The sequence below is a fragment of the Sturnus vulgaris genome, chromosome 2 (assembly GCF_052056855.1).
Source record: "Sturnus vulgaris isolate bStuVul1 chromosome 2, bStuVul1.hap1, whole genome shotgun sequence".
Lineage (NCBI taxonomy): Eukaryota > Metazoa > Chordata > Aves > Passeriformes > Sturnidae > Sturnus > Sturnus vulgaris.
The window spans coordinates 58,537,661-58,559,828 of NC_142244.1; the positions used below are offsets into that span (position 1 = coordinate 58,537,661).

The 22,168-nt window shown below is 36.3% G+C and overlaps 1 protein-coding gene across 2 annotated transcripts in view; it reads left to right on the forward strand.

Moving 5' to 3' along the window:
• Positions 1-266: 266 nt before the first annotated feature.
• Positions 267-22,168, forward strand: part of ZC3H13 (zinc finger CCCH-type containing 13) — a 38,527-nt gene continuing 16,625 nt past the window's right edge. Inside the window, exons 1-9 of one of the 2 annotated variants that reach the window (XM_014868802.2) lie at positions 267-465; positions 904-1,013; positions 6,421-6,532; positions 12,721-12,829; positions 14,849-14,988; positions 15,699-15,859; positions 17,192-17,389; positions 18,767-18,940; positions 21,651-21,961. In XM_014868802.2, the coding sequence (XP_014724288.2) occupies positions 349-465; positions 904-1,013; positions 6,421-6,532; positions 12,721-12,829; positions 14,849-14,988; positions 15,699-15,859; positions 17,192-17,389; positions 18,767-18,940; positions 21,651-21,961 (1,432 nt within the window). In that variant the 5' untranslated portion in view covers positions 267-348. The remainder of the gene's footprint in view (positions 466-903; positions 1,014-6,420; positions 6,533-12,720; positions 12,830-14,848; positions 14,989-15,698; positions 15,860-17,191; positions 17,390-18,766; positions 18,941-21,650; positions 21,962-22,168) is intronic. The other variant, XM_088159690.1, reaches the window with a different exon arrangement.

The window sequence follows — 22,168 nt, forward strand, 5'->3', positions numbered from 1 at the left end:
TCAAAAATACATGATGAAAGAAAGCATTTGTCCTGTTGGTGTTTGCTGCCTAAATGAATAACATGTCATATGATCTTTCCCAAGGGGAAGCTGAAGAATCCAAAGCAGGTCATGAAATAAAATGAAAAATTATCATTTCTGGTGTTCAGCTGACTAGTTCAACTCAGAAGCATTCTGTGTTATTAGATACATTTCACTCATTTATGACTTCTTTTTCTTTCTTCATCATCTCTGCAGCAGCTCTTGCAACGTATATCATACTATTTTATTCGTGTGAGTTCAGTGTCAATAGCCCCAAACTGAAGGATTTTACAGTTTTGCTTTTTTTTTTGGTTGAAGTAGTACAAAATGTCAAAAATTAGAAGGAAGGTCACAGTGGAAAATACCAAGACCATATCCGATAGCACATCCCGAAGACCCAGTGTGTTTGAAAGGCTTGGACCCAGCACTGGAAGTACTGCAGAGGTGAGTTGTAAAAGCGTTCTTCTTTTCCTCCCCACCCCAGCATCTTCTTTTCCAGGATTTATGTGGTGGGAAAGAGTAGTTCACAAGCACCAAATGCTCAGATGTGATTGAGATTAAGTAAAGGTGAAAAGAGCTCCTTAACGCATGGATGTTCAACATGCTAATACTAGAATTTTCAAATACCGTGTGTTGTGCCAGCTTCTGGATGGAGCAGTAGTAGTACTATGCATATTAATAATATTTCCAGAAACCTAAATTTTTCTCTGCCAGACCTGATGCTCTTTGTTGATTATTTTTTTAATCAGTTATATTACTGGTGGACAGAAATTACAGATAAATGGGACTTAATGTGGAGTCATTTGTTTGTTCTGCCACACTCACACCAATGGTATTTCCAGAAAGGAGTGTGAAATTCACCCAGTAATGTCTGTCTCTTAGACACAGTGCCGTAACTGGCTGAAGACTGGCAACTGCCTCTATGGGAACACATGTAGATTCGTACATGGCCCTTCACCACGAGGTAAAGGCTATAGCAGCAGTTATAGAAGGTAAATCAAGAACTCACTTTGAATTCTTCACATGCTGTAGGAAAATAGCTTTTGCAACTGTCTTTTGTTTTGTTGGGTTTTTTTTTTAAGTGAAATGCTGTGGTGTGCCTAACTGTATGTTGTATCAATAATCAATTGCCTTATGAAGCTGCTTAAAACAATTATTTTGGCAGTGTGCAGGATTTTTGTGTGTATACAGCTTTAAAAAATGAGTAGAGTCGACTGGATGCAGATTAACTATGTGTTACTTGAAATGGGAAGTTAAGTACCTTAGTACTTTTTTGTTTTGGCATAATGTCACTGCAGCTTTCTGGTGTACTTTTGTCCTGTGCTAAAATGCCGGTTTGCAATTACTTACAGCAGTGCTCACACTCACAGCCCTTCTGCCTTTGCTATGTTGCGTGATGAATGTCTGTCCTTTCTCTCCTGTTGTGAGAAAACACTTCTCATCAGAACATGGCTTTGTGATTTTATCTATTAGATATAGAAAAATGTCCTATACTGTAGGGGGAGATGCAAAAAGTGACCTCACTTTTCAAAAGAGAATATTTTTTATTATATGTCTCTTTATATGTTAGTAAAATCTAATTTTTTTTTCAACTGTCCTTTGTGTGGCCTAACACTTAACTGAAACCAGTAGTATTCTTGCTGTAAAGGACAGAAAGGTGTTACGGTTTTAGCATAGTATCTCTTCCTGTGAAGGCTTCACAATTTGCAAACAGCTGTCCTTCATGATGCCAATATTAACTATAGATTATGGATGCGCACACTGAAGCATCAAAGAGTAAAGCAACAATAGGAAGGTTGACATGAGGTTAGGGTTCTGTGTCTGGTTCTTTTTCCTGTTCCTGTGGCATGCTCTTAGAATGATCTTGACTTTGCTTGTTTGATCTTCCATTGCTTCTAAGGTGGTAGCAGCTGGGATACAAAATACGTCACTGAGGTTAATATTTCTTTTGGTGTGTAAAAGATTTTACTCTGTTCTGCACTGAATGTTCTAAATGAATGAAGTAAGTGATTTACTGGTAGGGATTAAATTTTAAAACTGTTATAATGTCACTTTCTCCTTGCTTTCAGTGTTTGGAACATTCATTGCATAGTTCTGCTTGGTCATTTGAAGAAAAGTGACATTTCTTTTAATGATTAAAGCTATGTTTCTGCTTCACTGTCACCACTGACATTTAAGAAAAACGTTGATTTCCTTCTTCTTATTGCTAACTTTTTTGCTAGGACTATATGAAAAGTCAAAGGACAAATCTTCCTGCTTATTTGCTTGGCACATTCAGCATTTAATAAAGGTGTTTTAAAAATAAAAAGGGGGAGGAAGCCCACCACCCCTACACACCTCTCAAAACAGACAAATGAAAGAACTGTGCCTGTCTTCAAAAGTTTCCACTAATAGCTCTTGGCCAGGCATAGAAAAAGCTGGTACATGATACGTACATAATAAAATGTTGGCATTTTCATGCCATTTAACATTAGAGAGATTTTCACAAATGTTATCCAGGCACTTCAAATGCAATTTTATTAGCTTCAGGCAAGCCAAACGAATGCTGTTTCCACATCAGTTCAGTTAAAGCAATACTCTTTTTCAAATACCTGCGATAACAAAATGGCAGTGTGTCTGCATGTGTTCAGCCATGCCTGCCAGGGAAGTCTCATCTGCTTTGCTGGGAGTTGGGTAGGACAAAGCATGTTTTGCTGCCTGTCTCCGTATCTTCTGCCTCAAGTTCCATACCTGTCTGCAGTAAATCCTGTTGTTAATGGTTTTATCTGACCATAATGCCTCACATAGTTCAAAACACCACCAGACAGTAGGAAAACTTGACTCTAAAGTGTGAAGAAAAAGATTGTTCAATTTTAGCACTAATGCTGCCTCACAGCACGAATTTGAATCTTGCTATAAAAATAAAACCTAACATATTTTTACATGAAGGTTACCTGGTGATAGCATTAAGAATTTACTATTAGACCTGCTAGTCTTCCCAACATCAGAATTAAGGAGAAGCTAACTAAGAGCTGTCTGTGAACATGTGATCCCATGAGGAATTTTGCTCTTTCTGCACTTGTAGATTATTGGTTGGCTGCTTGGCATCTTCCTGTCTGGCTCCTTCATGCGATTTTCATGCCATTGCTGGGCCCTTTTCTTAGTCTGACTGATCCTCTATATTTGGGATCATCACACTGCATTTAAAAGCCAAACCAAGTCAGCAATTATATTAGGAAAGAATGTATGGATTTTGAAAGTTTCAAATATTGTTGTATGGTAAACTGGAAAACAGGACAGTGTTTCTTGAGGAGTTACAATATGTACATAATACACAATATTGGTTATCTGCCTCTATGCATATGTGTGCTCTCACACAGGTGCACAGAGATATCCTCAGGTAGGTGTGTTGCCAGGTGTGCCTGTTGCTGCATACTTGTTCCTGAAGTACAGGAACAAATGAAAGCACTGTTATGAATGTGCATTTCCTAAATGCTGTTGAACATGGATAACTGAACTGTTGCAGGAAGTAATGCTGTTTAAAATCACTTAACTGCTTTAGAATTTGAAAGGAGGAAATTCTACATTTTAGGCCTTATTTAAAAGATAGGCCCAGCTCAAAATATTAAAAAGAAATTGCATAATGCTTTTTGTGTGAAAGGTTCTGGCAGTTGCAGTCTAGCCACATCATCTTAAACTGGAGAGGTAAATTGTCATGATCTGTTGCAGTTCAGCGGTGAGCATGACCTGGAATAACCAAAAATCTCTTTTGGAGTGGGCTGGGGGAAGCTTATGTAGAAATGAAGCTGTGGTACAAATAAAAGAAAAATCAGCTAGTGGACCAGCTTGTTTTTCTGTGCATTTACCCAAAGCATCTGAAAACAGTCATGGCTTCCTGAGTAATTATTTCTTAAAATTTGACTTATTGTCAGTCTTATTTTATTAGAGTTTTTAGAGGGTTAAGATGTCTTTGGGGACGGAGAGATAGGGTGATTACCATGACTTTGCTTTGCTGTTCTCCTCAAGCTGAAAAAAGCTGACCCAGTAACAGCAAAACCAAGCAAAAAATTGCCCAACAAACCCCAGCCCTGAATGTGTACCTTTTAAATTTGTGTTTTTTTCAGAATTTTTATAATGTTTAAGTAGATTTGAGTATTGCTTTAGCAAAATAGCTTTTTTTCAGCATGGAGGGAATTAAAAATGTATTAATTGAGGGTAAAATGGTTTGGATATTTTGTTTTTTACTCCAGCCTATAACTTTTAAAAAACAAGTCGTATTAAAATATCAGCTGTCACTCTATAAGGTACACGAGCTGTGTTCAGTACAAGTTCTCTTGCTTTCTCCTTCAGCTACTGGGATTTTTTCTGAAAGTATTCCTCTCGAGGAGCAATATTATGAATACATTATTGATAATCTTTCTGCCTTTTAACTTAATTTTCAGTTTCACTAATCCAAATCCTTTGTATTTGTAGCTTAAATATTATTGAAAATTAAAGTGTTGAATTGCACTTTAATGCTGAAAGACAGTTTATTTGTTGAGGTAGTTGATGGTTAGAATGCTTCAGAGAGTCTTGGTAATGCAAATAATTACCTTTTTAATATGGGGGAGGGGAAAAATACTTTGAATCATAACCTTTACTAAATCCAGACACTTTAAAGATCATATAGTCAAGCATGCAAAGAAGATAACTTATTTGTACTTGTATGCCAGCTATTATTTGATCCTTAGTGATGGAAAAAAGCAGAGCTCCACTCTTCTGTACATTTCCTCTGATCTAGATTGACATGTACTTAAAATTTCATGGAGAATTAAATGTATTAAAAAATGAGAGCAGTCGCTGGTCTTTGTCTCTGTAGGTCCTCATACATTTAACCCTATGATGTAGTTTAAGGAATTAAATATAGGAAACAGTGCAGAGGATGAAATGGAAAAAATTACTTCTTCAAATATGTGCAGATTGAAAATTAAATCCTATTAAATTAAATTTTTGTATGCATTGACTGTGAAAGACAGTCTTACCCTTTATATATAATGTGGCAGGAAGAGTGGGAGAAATTACTTTCTCAATGGAAACTGTTTCAGTCTGAAAAAAAAGGAAATGCCAGTTTAATTTTTCATATATTACATGTAAGTTTTCTAATCAAAAGACAGCATTAGTATCTCTTTATATTAGTGTCAGCTGATAGGCACAGATGTAGTACTTGTATACATTTCACAGAAGAGTCTATAATTACAGCTAATAGAAGTACCATCACAGAAGTGCTAAACTCGGTATCAAGCCAAATATGTGTGAAGAGAAAATTTGTTTTCTTGAACTGAAAGATCATCTGAAACAGCTCCTACATTCCCTTAGGTTAGGAGTTTGTCTGAATCATAGAATCACAGAGTACTTTGGGTTGGAAGGGACCTTAAAGATCATCAGGTTCCAACCCCCCTGCCATGGACACCTTCCACTACACCAGGTTGCTGAGGGCCCCATCCAGCCTGGCCTGGAACACTGCCAGGGATGGGGCATCCACAGCTTTTCTGGGCAACCTGTGCCAGTGCCCCACTGATTCAGTGCTTGTTCTCCTTTAACCCATAAGGGGTGAATGAACTCATTAATCTGTACTAAGAGGTGACAAAATTATAATAGTGTAGGATGTTCCTCCTCTCATTCCACATCACAGTGATATCTTTTACAGAAACGATATCATAAAGGTGCATGACTAGTAGAGTTCATCCAGTATTTTGTAATTAGATAATGTATTAATTATATTACTCCAAGATGGAAAATGGAAGATGCCTCCAAGAGTTAATTTCTGGTTCATGGTCTTGCAGCAGTGTTTTCCTGTATGGCAGCCTCACCTAGACCATGGGAGGATGGTACCTAGGTTATGTTACCTCTGCTTGCAGACTTCATCCACATTCAGAGTTGTGCTTCTCTGTGACTGTCATTGCTAGCCTATCATAGTTTGATTCTGCATTAATTGTGGTTTTAAATATATAAATGTAATATATATAGAGAGACACTTATATTTGTATAATATATATATAGAAATCGTTGCAGCTTAGATTATGGAGAAGGCTAAATCTTGAAATATTTGGCAGGAGTGATTGTGAAACACATTTGCATGATGGTCAGAAAAAGGTTATTTATTCTGGATGGGATCACCTGAAGATGATGTAGAGTAGTAACTGAGTAGAAGTAGTTTTTCTTCTTAGAGTCAAGTCTTCCTTGACTTCCTGAAAGGATTGGGGTTTTTGTAATGCATAAGCCCTTTAGAACGGAATATTTTCTTACTCATCCACCTTACCTCTGGGTGGGAGGTTTAGATTTTTCTGGATATACCAATAAAATAATAATTAAAAGACAGATAATATTCCTTTAAAAAATAGTCCCATAGAGCTGGTTATATTATATTTCTGTATTACACAGGTCACCAGAAAGACCCACTGGAGATCTTCGGGAAAGAATGAAGAACAAACGTCAAGATGTTGAGACAGAGCCACAGAAACGAAGTACAGAGGAATCATCCTCTCCTGTTAGGGTAAGAGTGGAGTTTGCAGAACTCCAGAATCCCTCAGTAGCAATTGGGCAGTGTGTCCTAGAAAACTTACTGTTGTGACTTGTAATATTGAAAATGTTTTAAGGAACTGATCATTCTGTACATAGCATTTCACATTTTTTGTTATGAAGTGTCTTAAAAATTGTACTGTTTTGCAATTTTATAGTGCTTTCTGGTCTTTTGGTTCCCAAAGATTTTATAAATCACACAGACTTAAAAATGTGTTACAAATACTGATAAACAGGTATTTAATAACAGTGCAGACTCTTTGATTATTACCAAGAAAGTATATTAACCATTGTTCCAGTTATCCACTATTTTCTCCCAACACTTATTCATGTCCCTTGTATACACGCATCCTGACTTAAGTTGTTCACCCCAAATTTGCTTTTGATGAAACCATGCAGTTACTATTGTGCTGGTTCATTTTGCCTTTCTCATCACATACTCATCAGGCACCCCAACTGCTCACTTTATGGATTTTGCAAAAAATTCATTATTGTTCTTATTTTGTAAACATCTTTTTCAACCCTGTGGCCCTCAAATATCAAAATTTAATTATTTTTAAATTGTGTTACTTGTTTCTAATGTTACAAACAAATAGGGATAGAGTTCATAGTGTGACCCTGTACTTGCATAGCAATAGCACCACTGTGTTCCTGCACCATGTTTAAGACCATCTTCATATGAATAATTTTTCAAAGGTTTTATTTGTAAAAAATCAGTTTTGCTTCTGCAGGTATTAACAATGTTCTATCATTTCCTCTTGGTCTGTTCCTATTTGCTGTGTAAAATGAATTTTTTATGTCAGCTGTAAATAAATCAGCAGCAGCTGCTATCATTAAATTTAACAGAATGGCTTACCTTCCAATCATGTTTTCAGTTGCTATTAATTTGTGTAAACTCTCAATCTTTTTACTGAAATGTGTTTCTTTTATTTTCTAATAGTTTGAATAAACTGTTCAGTTATTGAGTACATGGTTGGTGGGAAAATTTTTTTTTCCAACCGTCATTAAAAATTTGCTGTAACTTCTGTCCTGGTGCAACTCTAATTTTGATGTAATTCTTACTTTTGGTTAGTTAACCATGCTTTTTATAGTGTTCTCTTAATGTAATAATAAAATACTCTTAAACGACTAAAACTCAAGTGAAAGTGAACTGGAAGCAAGAATCTAAAGGAATTGGAGAATTAGTGTTAAAGTATCAAAGAATTATTTCTAGATTAAGCACACAGCAGAGTAAAAATTGCTCTGCTTCAATCTCATAAAATGGAAGATTGAGAAAACAGCTGAACTTTTGTTTTAGTTCCATGGAGGCAACTTTCAAAATACAGGATATCAAAGAAAATATTCTGGAACAAATAGATGAAGAGGGACAGTCGTCAAGAGTTGCTTTGCAAAGAACCAGTATATCTAAAAGGACAGAAGACTCAAGTGATTGAACTGCTAAGAACAATCTGGCTCCATCGGTAGAGCTGCCGTCATGGTGGAGATCTAATATGTGATGTTTCCGTATTTTATTAAAGCTTTTGGGGTAACAGCAGAGCTCAATAAGAAAACTTTGACATAAAGGAGCTTCCATAGGAAGCTTCATAATTTTTGTTAAAAAAAAAAAAGACCGATCAGAAATGTTCTTGCAGACAAAATCTGCGCTTCACCAGACTACTAGACTGAAACTTCGATGGAGAGTAGTGGTTAAGAGAGAACTGCCTGACATAAGTCAAACCTGTTTTGAAGCAAGGCTTTTGAGGCGTATGTATAGATACTCAAAGAATAGCAGGTATAATATTTTAGGTTTAGAAGCCAGCTAAGGGGAAAATTTTAGATTAATTTGAAATTGAATTACACGGAATGCTATCGTAATTCATTTAAAGAACTATAAAGAATGTAGAAAAAACATCGGACATCCCAAATGTCAAACTTTGCAGAAGATTTGAAAACAGTACTTAAGATTACTGAAGTCTGAGGAATGCTACGGGAGTTGGGAAAGATAGTTTTTGGCAGTACAATGGCAGATGAAACTTGGTGTTGGCAAGTGCAAGGTAATGCACAATGAAAAAAGTATTTAAAACAAAAAATTAATGATTTTTTTTTAAATAAATGAAACCACTCAGTAGAAAAAAGTTGTTGTGGACAGCTCAATGAAACCATGTGTTCAAAGTGAAGTCGCAGTTGTAGAAGCAAACATTCAGGTATATAAAAATGGAATAGAAAATGATTGATAATATGCTGTAGAAATTCATGGTCCCATTTCATTTGAAATGCTGTTTGGTTGTCATCACCTGTATGCAAGAAAATGCAGTCAAAGGTCTTCTTGAAGTGGGCAAAGAGGTGAGAAATAAACTGGAGAGAAGAAAGGACATGGGATGAATGCATATAACGTATGTTTGAGACAATGAAAGTTAGATGCGCCATATTCATGCTTTATCCCAGTAGAAAGAGTGGCAAATTTCAAAATGACAAGGGGAAATGCTGTTTACATTATATATGACAGTTCTACCTGGTTGCCAGAAAATAGACACACGAAGCTGAATAGGTTCCACAAGAAGCTAAGACAGTATAAGTAGTATAAAATCTTTTCAGAAGAGATTTTTTTTTCTTTGGAGACACAAGATAACTAGTACACTCTGTATGTATTCAGGAAGAAACTTCCTATATGGTCAGTTTATAGACTATATCCCTTTTTATTTTTCATGCTTTGTACTATTATTTGGAGAGACAATATGCTGTGTTATGTGGACACCTACATTAAACTCAGTTGTTTTTGTGTTTCTTGGATTTGTGTTTGCAATTACTTCACTGTATGTTAGTGTATGAATTATTATACAAATAATTAGATGAGGTTCCTGCTGTTACTGTATTCAATTGGAAATTTTTATTTTAAAATTTTCACCGTTTTATGAGAAGACAGTTACTGATGTATGAAGTCTTATCCAAAGTCTTAACCTGGAAGGTGTGTATGATGTGGGAGGAACTTAACGTACGCTTTGGAAGGTTTTTGTGAGGAATGCGTATCAATTGTTTCATATCTGTGGGTTTTGTGACTGCAGTTTTTAACTATTTCCACTGGAAATAGGACTCAGCATTGTCTTCCATCTCTGAAATGGGAACAGATACCTCTTGTTGTCAGGGGAACATCAGATTCATTTTCTTACGTTTCTGTAGCATGCTAGTAGTTTACACTATAAAGATATTATACCTAGAGCAAAGTAGTACTGTGCTTGCCCAAAAGGTTGTAGCTGTAATATGCATAGCTTACTGTAGGTTTAAAGTAATCTATGCTTTGGAATGAGTTTATTTTGCTGCTGCATGTACATGTGCAACTTGATAACGTTGAAACTGAGATTTCTGCAATGCAAGAATTGTAGGTTGTATGAGTCTTCTTTCCATCAGTGTTGACAACGTAACACTTCTTGGCCAGAAGCATGTTTTACAGATTGGATGAGTCCTTTTGTGCTTGGCCAGGCTTTTCTGGCAGTAGTGGGAATTTTATTCAAGTAGACATCAAGTCTTGTACTGTAGAGTGCTGGTCACATGGGACACAGAACTTCAACTTGAATAGATATTAAATTAAATGAAATCTCAGAGAAGTCAGCCATAATGTCATCCATTTTTCCCTTTCTTATGTGGCATCTCTCCTGAACATCATCATGAAACTGTAAACATCTGTCTATCTATAAACACTTGCTATGTTTAGCTGTGAGCATGTACCTGAAAACAGCGTAGACAAGTCTGCTAAATCGTTGTTTCCTCTTAGGACAAGCTAAAAATAAATACGTAATTATGAAAATGTAATGTTTCTCATTTAGTAAATGGCATTTTTCAGAGTCTACAGAGAAATAGTTAACAAGAGTGACTGAAGTGGACATAGAGCATCTTCAAGTACAAGTGAAAGACATGCGATTGGCCTTTAGGAACTTAACTTTATTCTTGGCTTGTTAAGGTAGAGACAAAACAGGTCTGTAAGGATATGAAGGAAGTATTTCATTCCCATAGTACGAGGGAATCAAATGTGTTACAAGTGTAACAAGTAAAATAAAAGGAATATGTTGAAGGCTTTTCAGTGAGAAAAATTAAGTATGTGTTCTAAACCATCATAACTTAAATTCTTGATTTGCTTGCCCCAGGAAAATATACTCAATTTCTAAACTGATTTTTTTTTTTTTTAAAGATACAATGTTGTCAAAATCTTTTTTTTTGACAACTAAACAACATTAGTGTAAAATACCATGCTCCCCCTATATTCATTATTTCAGTTTGATAGCTGTTTTTGTTCTCAGTTCTTCTGTAGAAATATGATTGTGTCACTACTGAATCTTTCCACTGAAAGGAGAAAATAAACACTTTTTCAAGATGCTTGTATTGGCTTGTAAGTTTGAGGAGGTAGGCATGATACATACAGGTTGTGTAGTATTTTTAACATGGGTTATTAAATTGGACTTGGAAGCATCGACTTGCTGCACGTTCTTTGATGACAAGTTATTTGATGAATTGTCTTTGAGAGGTTTTTTTAAATCGGCATAGAGAGGTTGTCCTAGTGTTCATACTCCAGTTTGCTAGTAAGAGGTAGTGTTGAATTAATAGAAACTAGTAATCTAGTTCCTATTCTAAACTAATACTTAAGAAATTATGGTTTTGTTAGTTTATGTTGTAGGACTTACTTGAAGTATATAGCAGAAATATACAGCTCAGGAACAGATGTGGCCTTCATGGAGGATTTGAAAAATATGAACAGTCTTAGAAAAGAATGGTTGCAGAGATGGCTTGTTATACTTAGAGATTTTTAGATCTCATCAGGATAATTTTCTTTTCAAGTAACTTGCTTTGGGGCATAGTAGAATTCTGGCTCTTAGACTGAATTTCTTTAGTGCATGTTGAGACAACGGCTTAGTGGATGTAGACTTGTCTGCAGTGGATGTCAGCAACCAACATTACTCAGTAAATTATGACCTTCTGCATCATTTTAGAGATTTACGTCATTAAACTAGAGATAAGTTTTTGACATTGCTACTGACTGAAGAGGAATAGTTGAATTTTACTCATTTTTGAGTAACTGCAATTTTATGTTGTTTCCATAAAGTGTTTCTAAGTTGATGTTAAGGTTTTAAATTAAATCAAGATCTAGGTCTCGATAATGAATAGCTAGTGAAATTCTCAGGCATCTCCTTTTCTTGATGTTTCTCCCACATACCAACATGAAAGAATCCCCAGAAATACAAAACAGGGCACTATGTGAGGTGAGAACAACAGGACTACGGGACAGACTTTGCTGTTCTGATTTCTGAGATACTTCTAAGCTTGAATTTTCTTCTTTTGCTAGTAGTGAAGAAACTTTGTCCTGTATTCCGCTTGAGCCCAGGTTGATCATTTATAGAATGTTGCTTCAGCAGATGCAGAGGTGCAACTATGTAGCTTTATACTGGAATTTAGCAGGGCCACAAGAGCAGCGCAGCATCAATTGACTTGGAATGATCTTTTTTCTTGTAAGGATGTCTCTGGCTTTCTTAGGTGTTCACAGGACCCTTTGCCACATGGGAAATAGGTGCTACTGCATTAGTTAGACTTGTGTTGGAGACAATGAAAGTCAAACACAAAGCTAATGGAACTTGATTAGATTGTGTTGCTTCAGAAGTTTTTCCCCTTCTGCTGGCCAAGGGTCTCTGGGTTTATTTATTTTACTATCTCCTCCCTCTCCACATTCTTTATCGTCTGAAGAGTTAAATAGTTCCACTTCTGAGGCTCATCTGCCTTGCATATAAATATTCTTATTTACAGCTGAGAATTCTTGCTCAGGCTGTTACAATTATACTCTTTAAAAGTTCATTAAACTTCTGCTCTTTGGAACTTAATCTCTTCTTTTGGTGCCTGTTTTAGACTTTATTCTCTGATGTGTGCTTGACTCTTGCCCTGCCTTTAAGCCTTCTTATTTTATGAATCCTTCTCTTTTCCTCATCTGCTGTTTGCATTCTGATTATATGAAATTGCATTAGAACATGTAGCCTGTGGAGTCTTTACTTGTTTAGGAGGTATTTGTTTAACAGGCTGAAGGGGAAAATGCTTTTTGTACTATGAAAAAACCCCAGCCAAAATACCATGTAAAATACACCTGCTTCTTCAGGCTTCTTTTAAAATAAAGTTGTTTACTCTAATGTGACATTTTTCCTTTTATAGAAAGAGTCTTCACGAGGAAGACATAGAGAAAAGGAGGATATCAAAATTACAAAGGAGCGAACACCAGAAAGTGAAGAGGAAAATGGGGATTGGGAAACAAATAGAGAAGGTATGTATAAGGTATTGAACTGACAATCCCCTGAAGCCTCAAAGAACTGTGAGATTTCTGGGCTGTGTGTCAAGTGGAATGCTTCAAGATTTGGTTTCTAAGTGGAATATTTTCTTAGAATGCAGTAGCCATTAATTTTTTTTTTTAAGAAAGCTAACAAGTTACCTGAGTTGGACTGCTACAGTGGTTAAATCAACTAGCTTTAAAAACACAGGCTTTTTTTTTTTTTCTCTTTTGACTACTCAGGCAACAAGGAATTTAGGTATAGTCTACTCCATGGTGAATCTTTTACATTAAGGTCACTAGATGAATCCAAGTTGCATTTAAAGTAATTTTGGAACTTGTCATTATAAAAGTTCTTGAAGAATGCTAAGTGTCTTGCGTTATCTTCTGTAGTCACTTTTGTATGAGTTGGTGAGTAGGAGTTTTTGAGTTTGGAGGTTTTTTTAGTACTTACTAGGTGGTTTCATTGTTGCTGTGGGCAGTTTTCCTCTCTCCTCAGTTTCACTTTTGTTAAGAGTCCAAGTTCACCTGATGGTGAACTGTGGTGTTTCTGTGGTTTCTAAGAGTCTATGTTTCAGAAATAGTTACAACGTTGCAGGAAAAAAAATGGCAATTGTGATGCTGTCTGTGGGAATTCAGATACAATGAACATATTTGCAATGGAGTTAACCGTATGTTGTAGGATGGAGCTCCTTGGAAATGTCAATAACTACAGAGCTTTTCAATACTGTTTGCTAAAAGTGTTGCAGGTCCTGTTTTGCTGTGTCTTAACCACAATACGTGGAATGTATTGTGGAGTGGAAAAATAACCATTATATATATTCACTCCTTTGTAGACTTTTTTTTACACACTTTTAAGAAAAATTGATCCATGACATGTATACCTGGAAATAAAACCTGACTCAAAAAGATTTGAAACATAGAAACCACAAGTTCTATATAAACATATGATACGAATGTCTTAAGTTTTAGACACTGAGACTTTCCTCTTGAGAATTCACGGTTTTCTTCAAAATAGTTTCAATTGTTGGTATATGGATGAAGGAGAATCAATGTCTGCTAATTTCTACTGAGTGCTATATAAGTAGGTGGATAGAGTGGGAAAGAAGCTATGCATCTTTCTCTGAACTGTTCCCATGCACTCATGACACATGAAGGCAATTTATAGACTAAGTAATAATTGTAAAACCTTTGATATAGTTCCTGTATGTAGGAAGTGAATGAAAGCTAATAACTTTTTAATGAACTTGTCTTTTCTCTGACAGATATTTTCCCAAAATGCTTTTTGAGTATTAGACTTAATAGCCATAAATAAAATTAATATAAACAGAGTGAGTAAACTCAATTTTCAGTAAGATTTCATTTGCCAGGTTGGAAGCTTAAGATATTAACTGGCCATGACTTAATGAAAAAGTGAGAGAAATAGCACTTTTTCTAATGTGAAAAGCAAACAGTGATAATGTTGTAAAACCAGATGCAAACTCCGGAAGTGTATGTTTATCCAATGAAAGGGTTCGTACAGAACTCTTATTTTAAAATCAATGTTTACATGTAATTAAGTGTAGAAATTGATTTGTAAGACACTATATTAAATAAACCCCTCTAGTATCATGTATCACTATATGAATGTTTCATATGAGTTCTCCAGTTAAGTAGTGCTCTGCGTATTTTTGCTCCTTGTGAAGACATGCAGTTTTAATTTTTTTGTTTTTTAAATATAAATAAATGTTTCCCCTGCTACTTCAGATGAATGTCCATGAAAGAAGTTAAGGTGTTCTTTTTAATAAAGTTTAAGAGTTGAACTTCAGGTTGTATGGAACTAGCTGGAATTACTTCAGGTTTGCGCATGTAATTGGAGAAGCAATTTGGCATTCATTCCTTCTCAGTCAATTCAAGCACTGCTTAAAAGTAATGGAAATATATATGGTTGGCATCTAGTATGCTAAATGTTATTGTTATATATTTCATAAGAAATTGTCTACTAATCTATTTACTTTTTTTTTTCTTCAAATAAAGACTCTGATAATGGAGATGTTAATTATGATTATGATCATGAGCTGTCTTTGGAAATGAAGCGCCAAAAGATTCAGAGAGAACTCATGAAATTGGAACAGGAAAACATGGAGAAACGAGAGGAAATAGTAATTAAAAAAGAGGTTTGTATTATGTAAATGTGAAATAAAAAAGACAACTCATCAGCCACTTGATAGGCTTCTAATTGTTTCCTAGAAGACTTAAAGTTTTTGAGCTACAAGTGCACTATTGTGTTACATGATGGTAAATAACTGGCACTTACTTAATTAGTATCTGACTTGATGTGACTAGAAGTGAGTCATCCAGCACAGTAACCAAGTTTTCTCCTTTGTGAAGTCAGCTATTAAATGAGTAGGATTTAATGTATTTTAGTGCTACAAAACTAGTAAGGTCTGTAACAGAGAAGATACGTAAAAGAAAACACAAGGCATTTCCCAGTCTCATTTTCCAGCTTGCCTTGTAGTAACAGAGTAGAGTGAGAGAGACAAAGCTGTAGGTGTTAGAAACTAAAATTTTGGGAAAGATTAAAAAAGAGTCCTCTAAGAATGTCTTTCAGACAACTGTGAGTGTTAGTTGTGAGCATACTGATTTTAAACTTTAAGTTATGTTTTTTGTAATGTATTACAGAGTGTGTCACCTTCTCTTCCTTCATGCTCTGTTATCTTCCTCTTTTTGTGTTCTTTGCAAACAATGTGATGAGGTTGAAATAGAGATGAACATGGTTCTCATTCTCTCTCACTTGTTGGATTTACATATTTGACACATATATCGGCATACAGTTACATTTTTGAGCATCAATATCTTGCTGTTTAATTATATGCTTTCCCTCAAGATTTCTCCAGAGGTGGTAAGGTCTAAATTATCACCATCGCCATCACCACGAAAGTCTAGCAAATCTCCAAAACGAAGATCTAGTCCCAAATCATCATCTTCAGCTAGTAAGAAAGACAAGAAAGCAACTACTGTCTCTTCACCACTTTCGGAGCAGCAGAGGTCAGTATGTAGATGCATCTTGCAAAAGAGTGAGAACAGAAAACCATACTTACATTCATTACTGGAGTTTTCTTAAATGTTTTCCATTTTCCTTCCTTTCAGTGTCCTTGATTGTATAAATTTAGGGGAAGATCTCTAAATTGTGCATTGTTAATCATCTTATGCAGAAAATCGTTACATGGATGTAGTTGTCAGTTGATTTTCTCCATGGTTTACAAGCAGATCTTTTTTCTTTGAATCTCCAGAATCTTTGTGAGATGATGAGAAAATATAAACCATTGAAAAGTGGAAAACACTTTTGTTTGAAATGCTGCAGCCTGTGAAGCAGCCTCTCTAAACTGAAGTGTTTAAAATTTGACCAACTGCACCTTCTGCTCGTATTGCATATTACTGTTCGAGATACAATATGTGACTTTCAAGGCTGGGAATTTCTCAGAATTCAGGAGAGGATAAGAAGTAAGGGATGTAAGGGGCAGGGAAGAATTAAGGATAAAATACGTTAAAATTATGGGATTTTAACTGGATGGGTACTGTGCCACCAGATTCAATCTCCAAAACTTGCTTCTAAAATTCTTGCTGGCCACGGGACGTTTTGAATTGTTGTTTGCAGCTTTTAGATAGGAAAGAAATTACTGCAGTAGTGTAACCAGACCCATCTGTGTTTGCTAAAATCCCCTATTTAACCTATTTGTTAAAATAATCTTTAAAATAGAGGCAGAACAACATTGTTTCTGGCATAGGAATGGTATAGCATGTGCTGGTATGCTACTGACATATGCAGTGATACCTAGTTGATAGGATTTATCTTAGTGGTAAATTATGTGGAAAATACATACTATTTCATATTGTGAGATGCATATTCAAGAATGTTCAGATGCTTCATCCTGTTAGGTAGTTAACATTAAATTGAAAACATGAGTAGTTCAAGTAATTTTGTGTTTATGATTGGGGTATTGCAGAAATGGGAGTCTAAACAGACAAGGTGTACTGTATGGTTTTTGTCTTCTGATGTTGACAGTTCATGTAAGGGCATTTTGTCTTTGAAAACTGGTTCTGGCTGAACAAGAGCAATTCCTATTGTTGTTCACTTCCTTCAGAAAAAAAAGGCTATAAATTGAAGAGCTCAACATAAAATTTTACCATCTCTATTCACCTTTCTGTCAAGTTCTGCTATTGAATGGTGCTTGCTAAGGGAGTTGGTAAATCCTGTCCTAAAGCTTCAAGGCCTTTTATGTTATAACTTTCCTGTCAATGTCTGAGAAACTATTGTTTGAAATAGTTGTCAACTCTTCATTTTTATCCCACCCCCCCCCCCCGTTAATTTCTCTCTAGGAGTTCTAAAAGTAACCAGAGTAAAAAGAAAGGTCCTCGTACCCCTAGCCCTCCTCCTCCAGTACAAGAGGAAACTCCCCTAGGGAAAAAACACAAAGAAAAACATAAAGCAAAAGAACGTTCAGAAGAAAAGGCAAGGGAGGTGAAAGAGAGAGGGCGTGACTTTGAAAGGCACAAGGAGAAAAAAGAGAAGCAGAGGTAAGTTATGTTGCATTATTAGTTTTTAACTGTAATTTTGCTTTTAAAGTTATCTTTTATAGAACACTGAATAATAAGGGTGGTATTACTTTGCCAACAATCTCTTCAGTACTCAATGAAGTATTTTCAGTGTGTTATATAGATGGAGTGATAGAATATAGCTAACAGATTGGTAGGTTTTAATTACATAATTTATTAAGTTTTTAAAATGCCCCTTTGAAAGATTCATTACTTCTCAAGAATTTGGATCTTCACCAGTGGAACAGATTGCTTGCCAAAATCTTTATTGAAGTCATTCACTGGTCTGATTGGATGCTTTTTTGAAATCTTAGAGGACTAATGCCTTTATAAGTTGGCAGTGTGCATTTAAACTCTCCCTAACCTTCAATAGATTAAAATATTTTTGAAGTAGTCAAAGACTACTGACATTTCAAAATTGCTTCACTTTTGCATATATACATATTTATATATTAGAAAAATGGTGGACTACTACTGTTCTATTATTTTCTGGAGCATACATGTTCACTTAAGCTGAAAGATACATGATCTGCATTTTTATGTCCTGTGTTTTCTTGATGAAAGTAGGGTACATGTTAAGTCTTACTTTGTAACTGGCATAGCAGACTAAGGATTGGAAGAGCAGTGAATCATTTTTAGCTGATTAAATAAATGCCACCATCCCTACTTGGAAGTATTTTATTTCCCTCATGGTTGTACAGTCCATTACTGGAAGGAAGTTGCAAGCAGTAGAAAAGAACATTCTAGGTAGTGCAGAAAGGATCAAGACAGTACATGTCTTATTGTATAACCAGGTATTGCTGTCTTGACTACAGCCTTGTATTTCACTGTTGGATCTTTGTGTCTCTTTTTTTCCCCTACATAATAAAAATGAAGTTGTAATGTCAAATCTCTATGCAGTACAGTCAGTGAAATAGTTGAAGGTTTTGATGGATTACTTTCATTCACTTGCTTCTGGGATTAGCTTTTAAAAATGTGTCTGAGCTTGAAAGTGCTTAAATAAAGTTCTGATATTACAGAAATTTTTGAGAAGGTAGCAAAATATTTCTCCATTGGTAAGAATTCTGTTTTACCACTACATGAAATGTTAGGTAAAATTAAAAGAAGATTTTCTTGGTTTTACCATGTTCTCGTTTTTACAGTCTAGTGTAGCAATTAATTTAGTGCATATCTTGCATTCTTGAGTATAGCTAGCTTAAGGTAATTTCACATGTGAAATCATAGGTGGAACAAATGATTGTGTGACATAGCTCTTGATATAGTAATCACAGGTTCTGTCTTGGAGGTGTTTGTAGTTTCTTAGAAATGTGCTAATGCCATCTTAGCCCTGTTAAACAAGCTGCTGTTGATGTTTCCCAGGGATCCATCTGAAAGCTCCCGTAGACAGAAACGTTCTCCTAGTCCTGCAGATCACTCTGGCAGTAATTCTTCCCCTTCCAGGGAGTACTCACCACCTGCTGCAAGGCGAAGGCAAACCTCCCGAGCTCCAGCCAAGTCAACCACTCACAAACATAACTTCTCACCCTCTCGCAGGTGGGAGGTCAATTCTGTGGATTTTATTTCCTTCAATAGTTCTAGTTTGGAAACTTCCTCTCTTGGTTTGACTACTTGTTTATGTGTCTGTTGTGAATATGTTTGTGCCTCAAACACTTGAGCTCTGAGACTTTTTTTTTACCGAGTTACTGCATTGAGGGTACCTTTCACATCAAGAACACAAGTCAAGGTGAGAGTGTCTGTTTATCAGTTCCTCTCAAATGTATTTTCAGGTAGAACTTCAGAAGTCTGATATGAGATACAGTCAGTGTGTGAGCCTTCGGGAACTTTCTTCATCCCTAACCCTCCCCTTTTTAGAAAGTGGAACATGGAAAAACCTTTCTCCTTTGAGATGGGAAATGAGCAAGGTTTCTCCCTTCTAGAATGGATAAAGTAATACACAAGTGCTGGTTCTGCACATCTTACTTGAGAAGCAGGCACAACTGGCTAAACAATGCTGTACAAAGCTTCTTGCAGGAAGTTTTAGGGAAGGCTCAGATTTAGAATGGCAGTGCTAAATACTACTGTAGTTCCGTGTTTGTATAATGGAAAGCAAGGCATTCTTATTTTCTGCACCTCAGTTGAAGAGTGGGGGAAATTCCAGATGTCATGCGTATTTCTGCATGCTGATAAAACAAACAAAATAAAACCCATCCATTCAGCAATCCAAAGAGTTGTAAGCAAACTGGCTTTTATGGTGACTCAGTTCAGCTGGATCAACATTGGATTGTCACTGATGGATGTCACTGATGAACATTTTTGCTATACTGGATTCTTCATAGGGAAGAGAAGAGAGTTCCTCCTGGAGCAGTAGTACAGAGTGTGCAAAACATCTCTTCTGTACTCTTCCCTGTTTTTTAACTTACTCCAGTGTCCTGGTTTCAGCTGGGATAGAGTTAATTTTCTTCCTAGTAAGTACTTCAGTGCTTTGTTTTGGATTTAGCATGAGAATAATACTGATAACACAGAGATGTTTTAGTTATTGCTAAGTAATGTTTACCAGTTTCTCACACCCTGCTAGTGAGCAGGTGCACAAAACGCTGGGAGAGAGCATGGCCAGGACAGCTGACCTGAGCTGGCCAGAAAGATATTCCATATCACAGAACATCATGTCAGTATATAAACTGGGGGAGTTGGCCATGAGCATCCAATTGCTGCTCAAAACAGGCTGGGCATCAGTTGAGGTGAGCAAATATGTTGTGCATCACCGTTTTTCTTGGTTTTCTTCTTTTTCTCTCTCTTTTTATCTCCCTTTTCATTGCTATTATTGTTACCGTCATGATTATATTTTACTTTATCTCAATCCACAGGCATTACTTTTTTCCCATTCTCCTCCCCACCCTGCTAGGGGTGGGTGGGGGGTGAGCGAGCAGCTGTGTGGTACTTAGTTGCTGGCTGGGGTTAAAGCTTTACATTCAGTATTTTGCTCATTATTGCTTGCTTGTATCAAATGTGCAAGGGAATGTTAAGCAGGGAAGATAAACGGGCCTTCTGCTAGAAGCAGGGAAGGATATTTGAAATATTTTGTCTCCATACCATTGAAAGCTTTCCACGCAAGCCAATTTTGGTAACCCTGTGTTTCAAAATAATGGTTTCACCGGGAAAAACAAATGTAGTCTTAGTTTAAAGACAGTAAGTCATGAGAGTCTTTTGTATTCTGCCAGTCATATCTAGCCCTGACAGAATTTTACATTGACTGCTTTGGAAGTTTTACTGCTAATTCCAGATAGTCTGTTTCAGTTCTGTATGAATTGTCATCTTAGAGGCACACAGGCTACTTGTTTCCTTAGGAACAGTGAGATTTTTGAAGATATGTTGGGCAAGTGTGGCTTTTTAACTCGCACTCTTCTCCTTGTCATCTCTGGAGTTTTGTGAAGTAGAATGGAGTTGGGAGTTAAGAACAGTATGTATTTCATGAGAAAAGATACTTGCAAGTTACTTTGATGCTGATAAGGGGAAAAACACCACCCCACTACTGAGCCTAAAGACTTGAAGTATGTTTTTGTCCATGTTAGTCATGAGGAAGTTTTTTACTGTTGTGTAAATTATCTTTAGTTGGTGACAAAATTTCAAAGATCAGAAATATTTTGTATACATTTTCTTATTCTATCAGATGTGAGTTTTCCATGTTTGTGTAAACATTTACTGACATTTTAAGTAGGTGTGTGTATAGTTTTTCTGTATCTAAGAATTGTTTAAAGATCAATCCTTACAATAAAAGGTGTTGGAAGTGTATAAGAAGGAGACACTATTGCTTTGTAAAGAAATTCAGTGTTGTTGTAAACAAAAAAATCCTAGTTATACCTTGTAAAAATTACCTGTGTAATTTTACTATGAACTCCAAAAATGATTTTATATTGAAGAAAACAATAGTTCTCATTTGGGGATGGGAAAGAAGATAATGATTTTTTTTCTGACTCTTCCTTCCCTTCCTGTATATTCTGGTAACTCTGTAATATAATTTAGATCAGAAAAAAATTTCCTGAGCTTTAAATACATGATAATCATTTAAAGATAAGTGTATTTTGTAAACATATACTTGGTGCCCTGGAGGGAAGCCAAATTTGATGTTTTATAGAAACAGCACATATTTTCAGCAGTCAGAGGATAGAGAATGCAAAAATTATTTTAATTGCTTTTTTGTCTGGTATGTTAAGAGCCTTCCAAGTCAAATTATTACACATGTGCCTGTTTCGACTCTTCCTTGCAGGTCTGCTTCTCCTTCAGGTCAGCATCATTCTCCCATATCCTCCAGACATCACTCCTCCTCCTCACAGTCAGGCTCCTCTGTTCAAAGACATTCTCCTTCCCCACACCGCAAAAGAACTCCTTCTCCCTCCTATCAAAGGACAGCTTCCCCGCCTGCCAGGCGGTCATCTTCCCCCTATCCCCCACACTCTTCCTCTCCACCTCAGAGGAAGCGAAGTCCTTCGAGACACCGATCTCCTGGAAGAGACAAGGGAAGGCACGATCGCGATCGGACTTCACAGTCCCATGACAGGCGCCACGAAAGGCGGGACGGTATGAATGGAAATAGCACTTGAGAATTGCTTTTATTTGTTTGCAAATTGCATTTGGAAACTTGATTTTCAAATTGTGGCAATATGTACACCCATCCCAGGGACTAGGGGATGAAGAAAATGCTGTGTTTACTCTGCCTGTGCTGGTGGTGCTGTTTGCAGGTAGTGTGTATTGGAGCACCTCTGGCAGCACTTATATAGGCTCAAC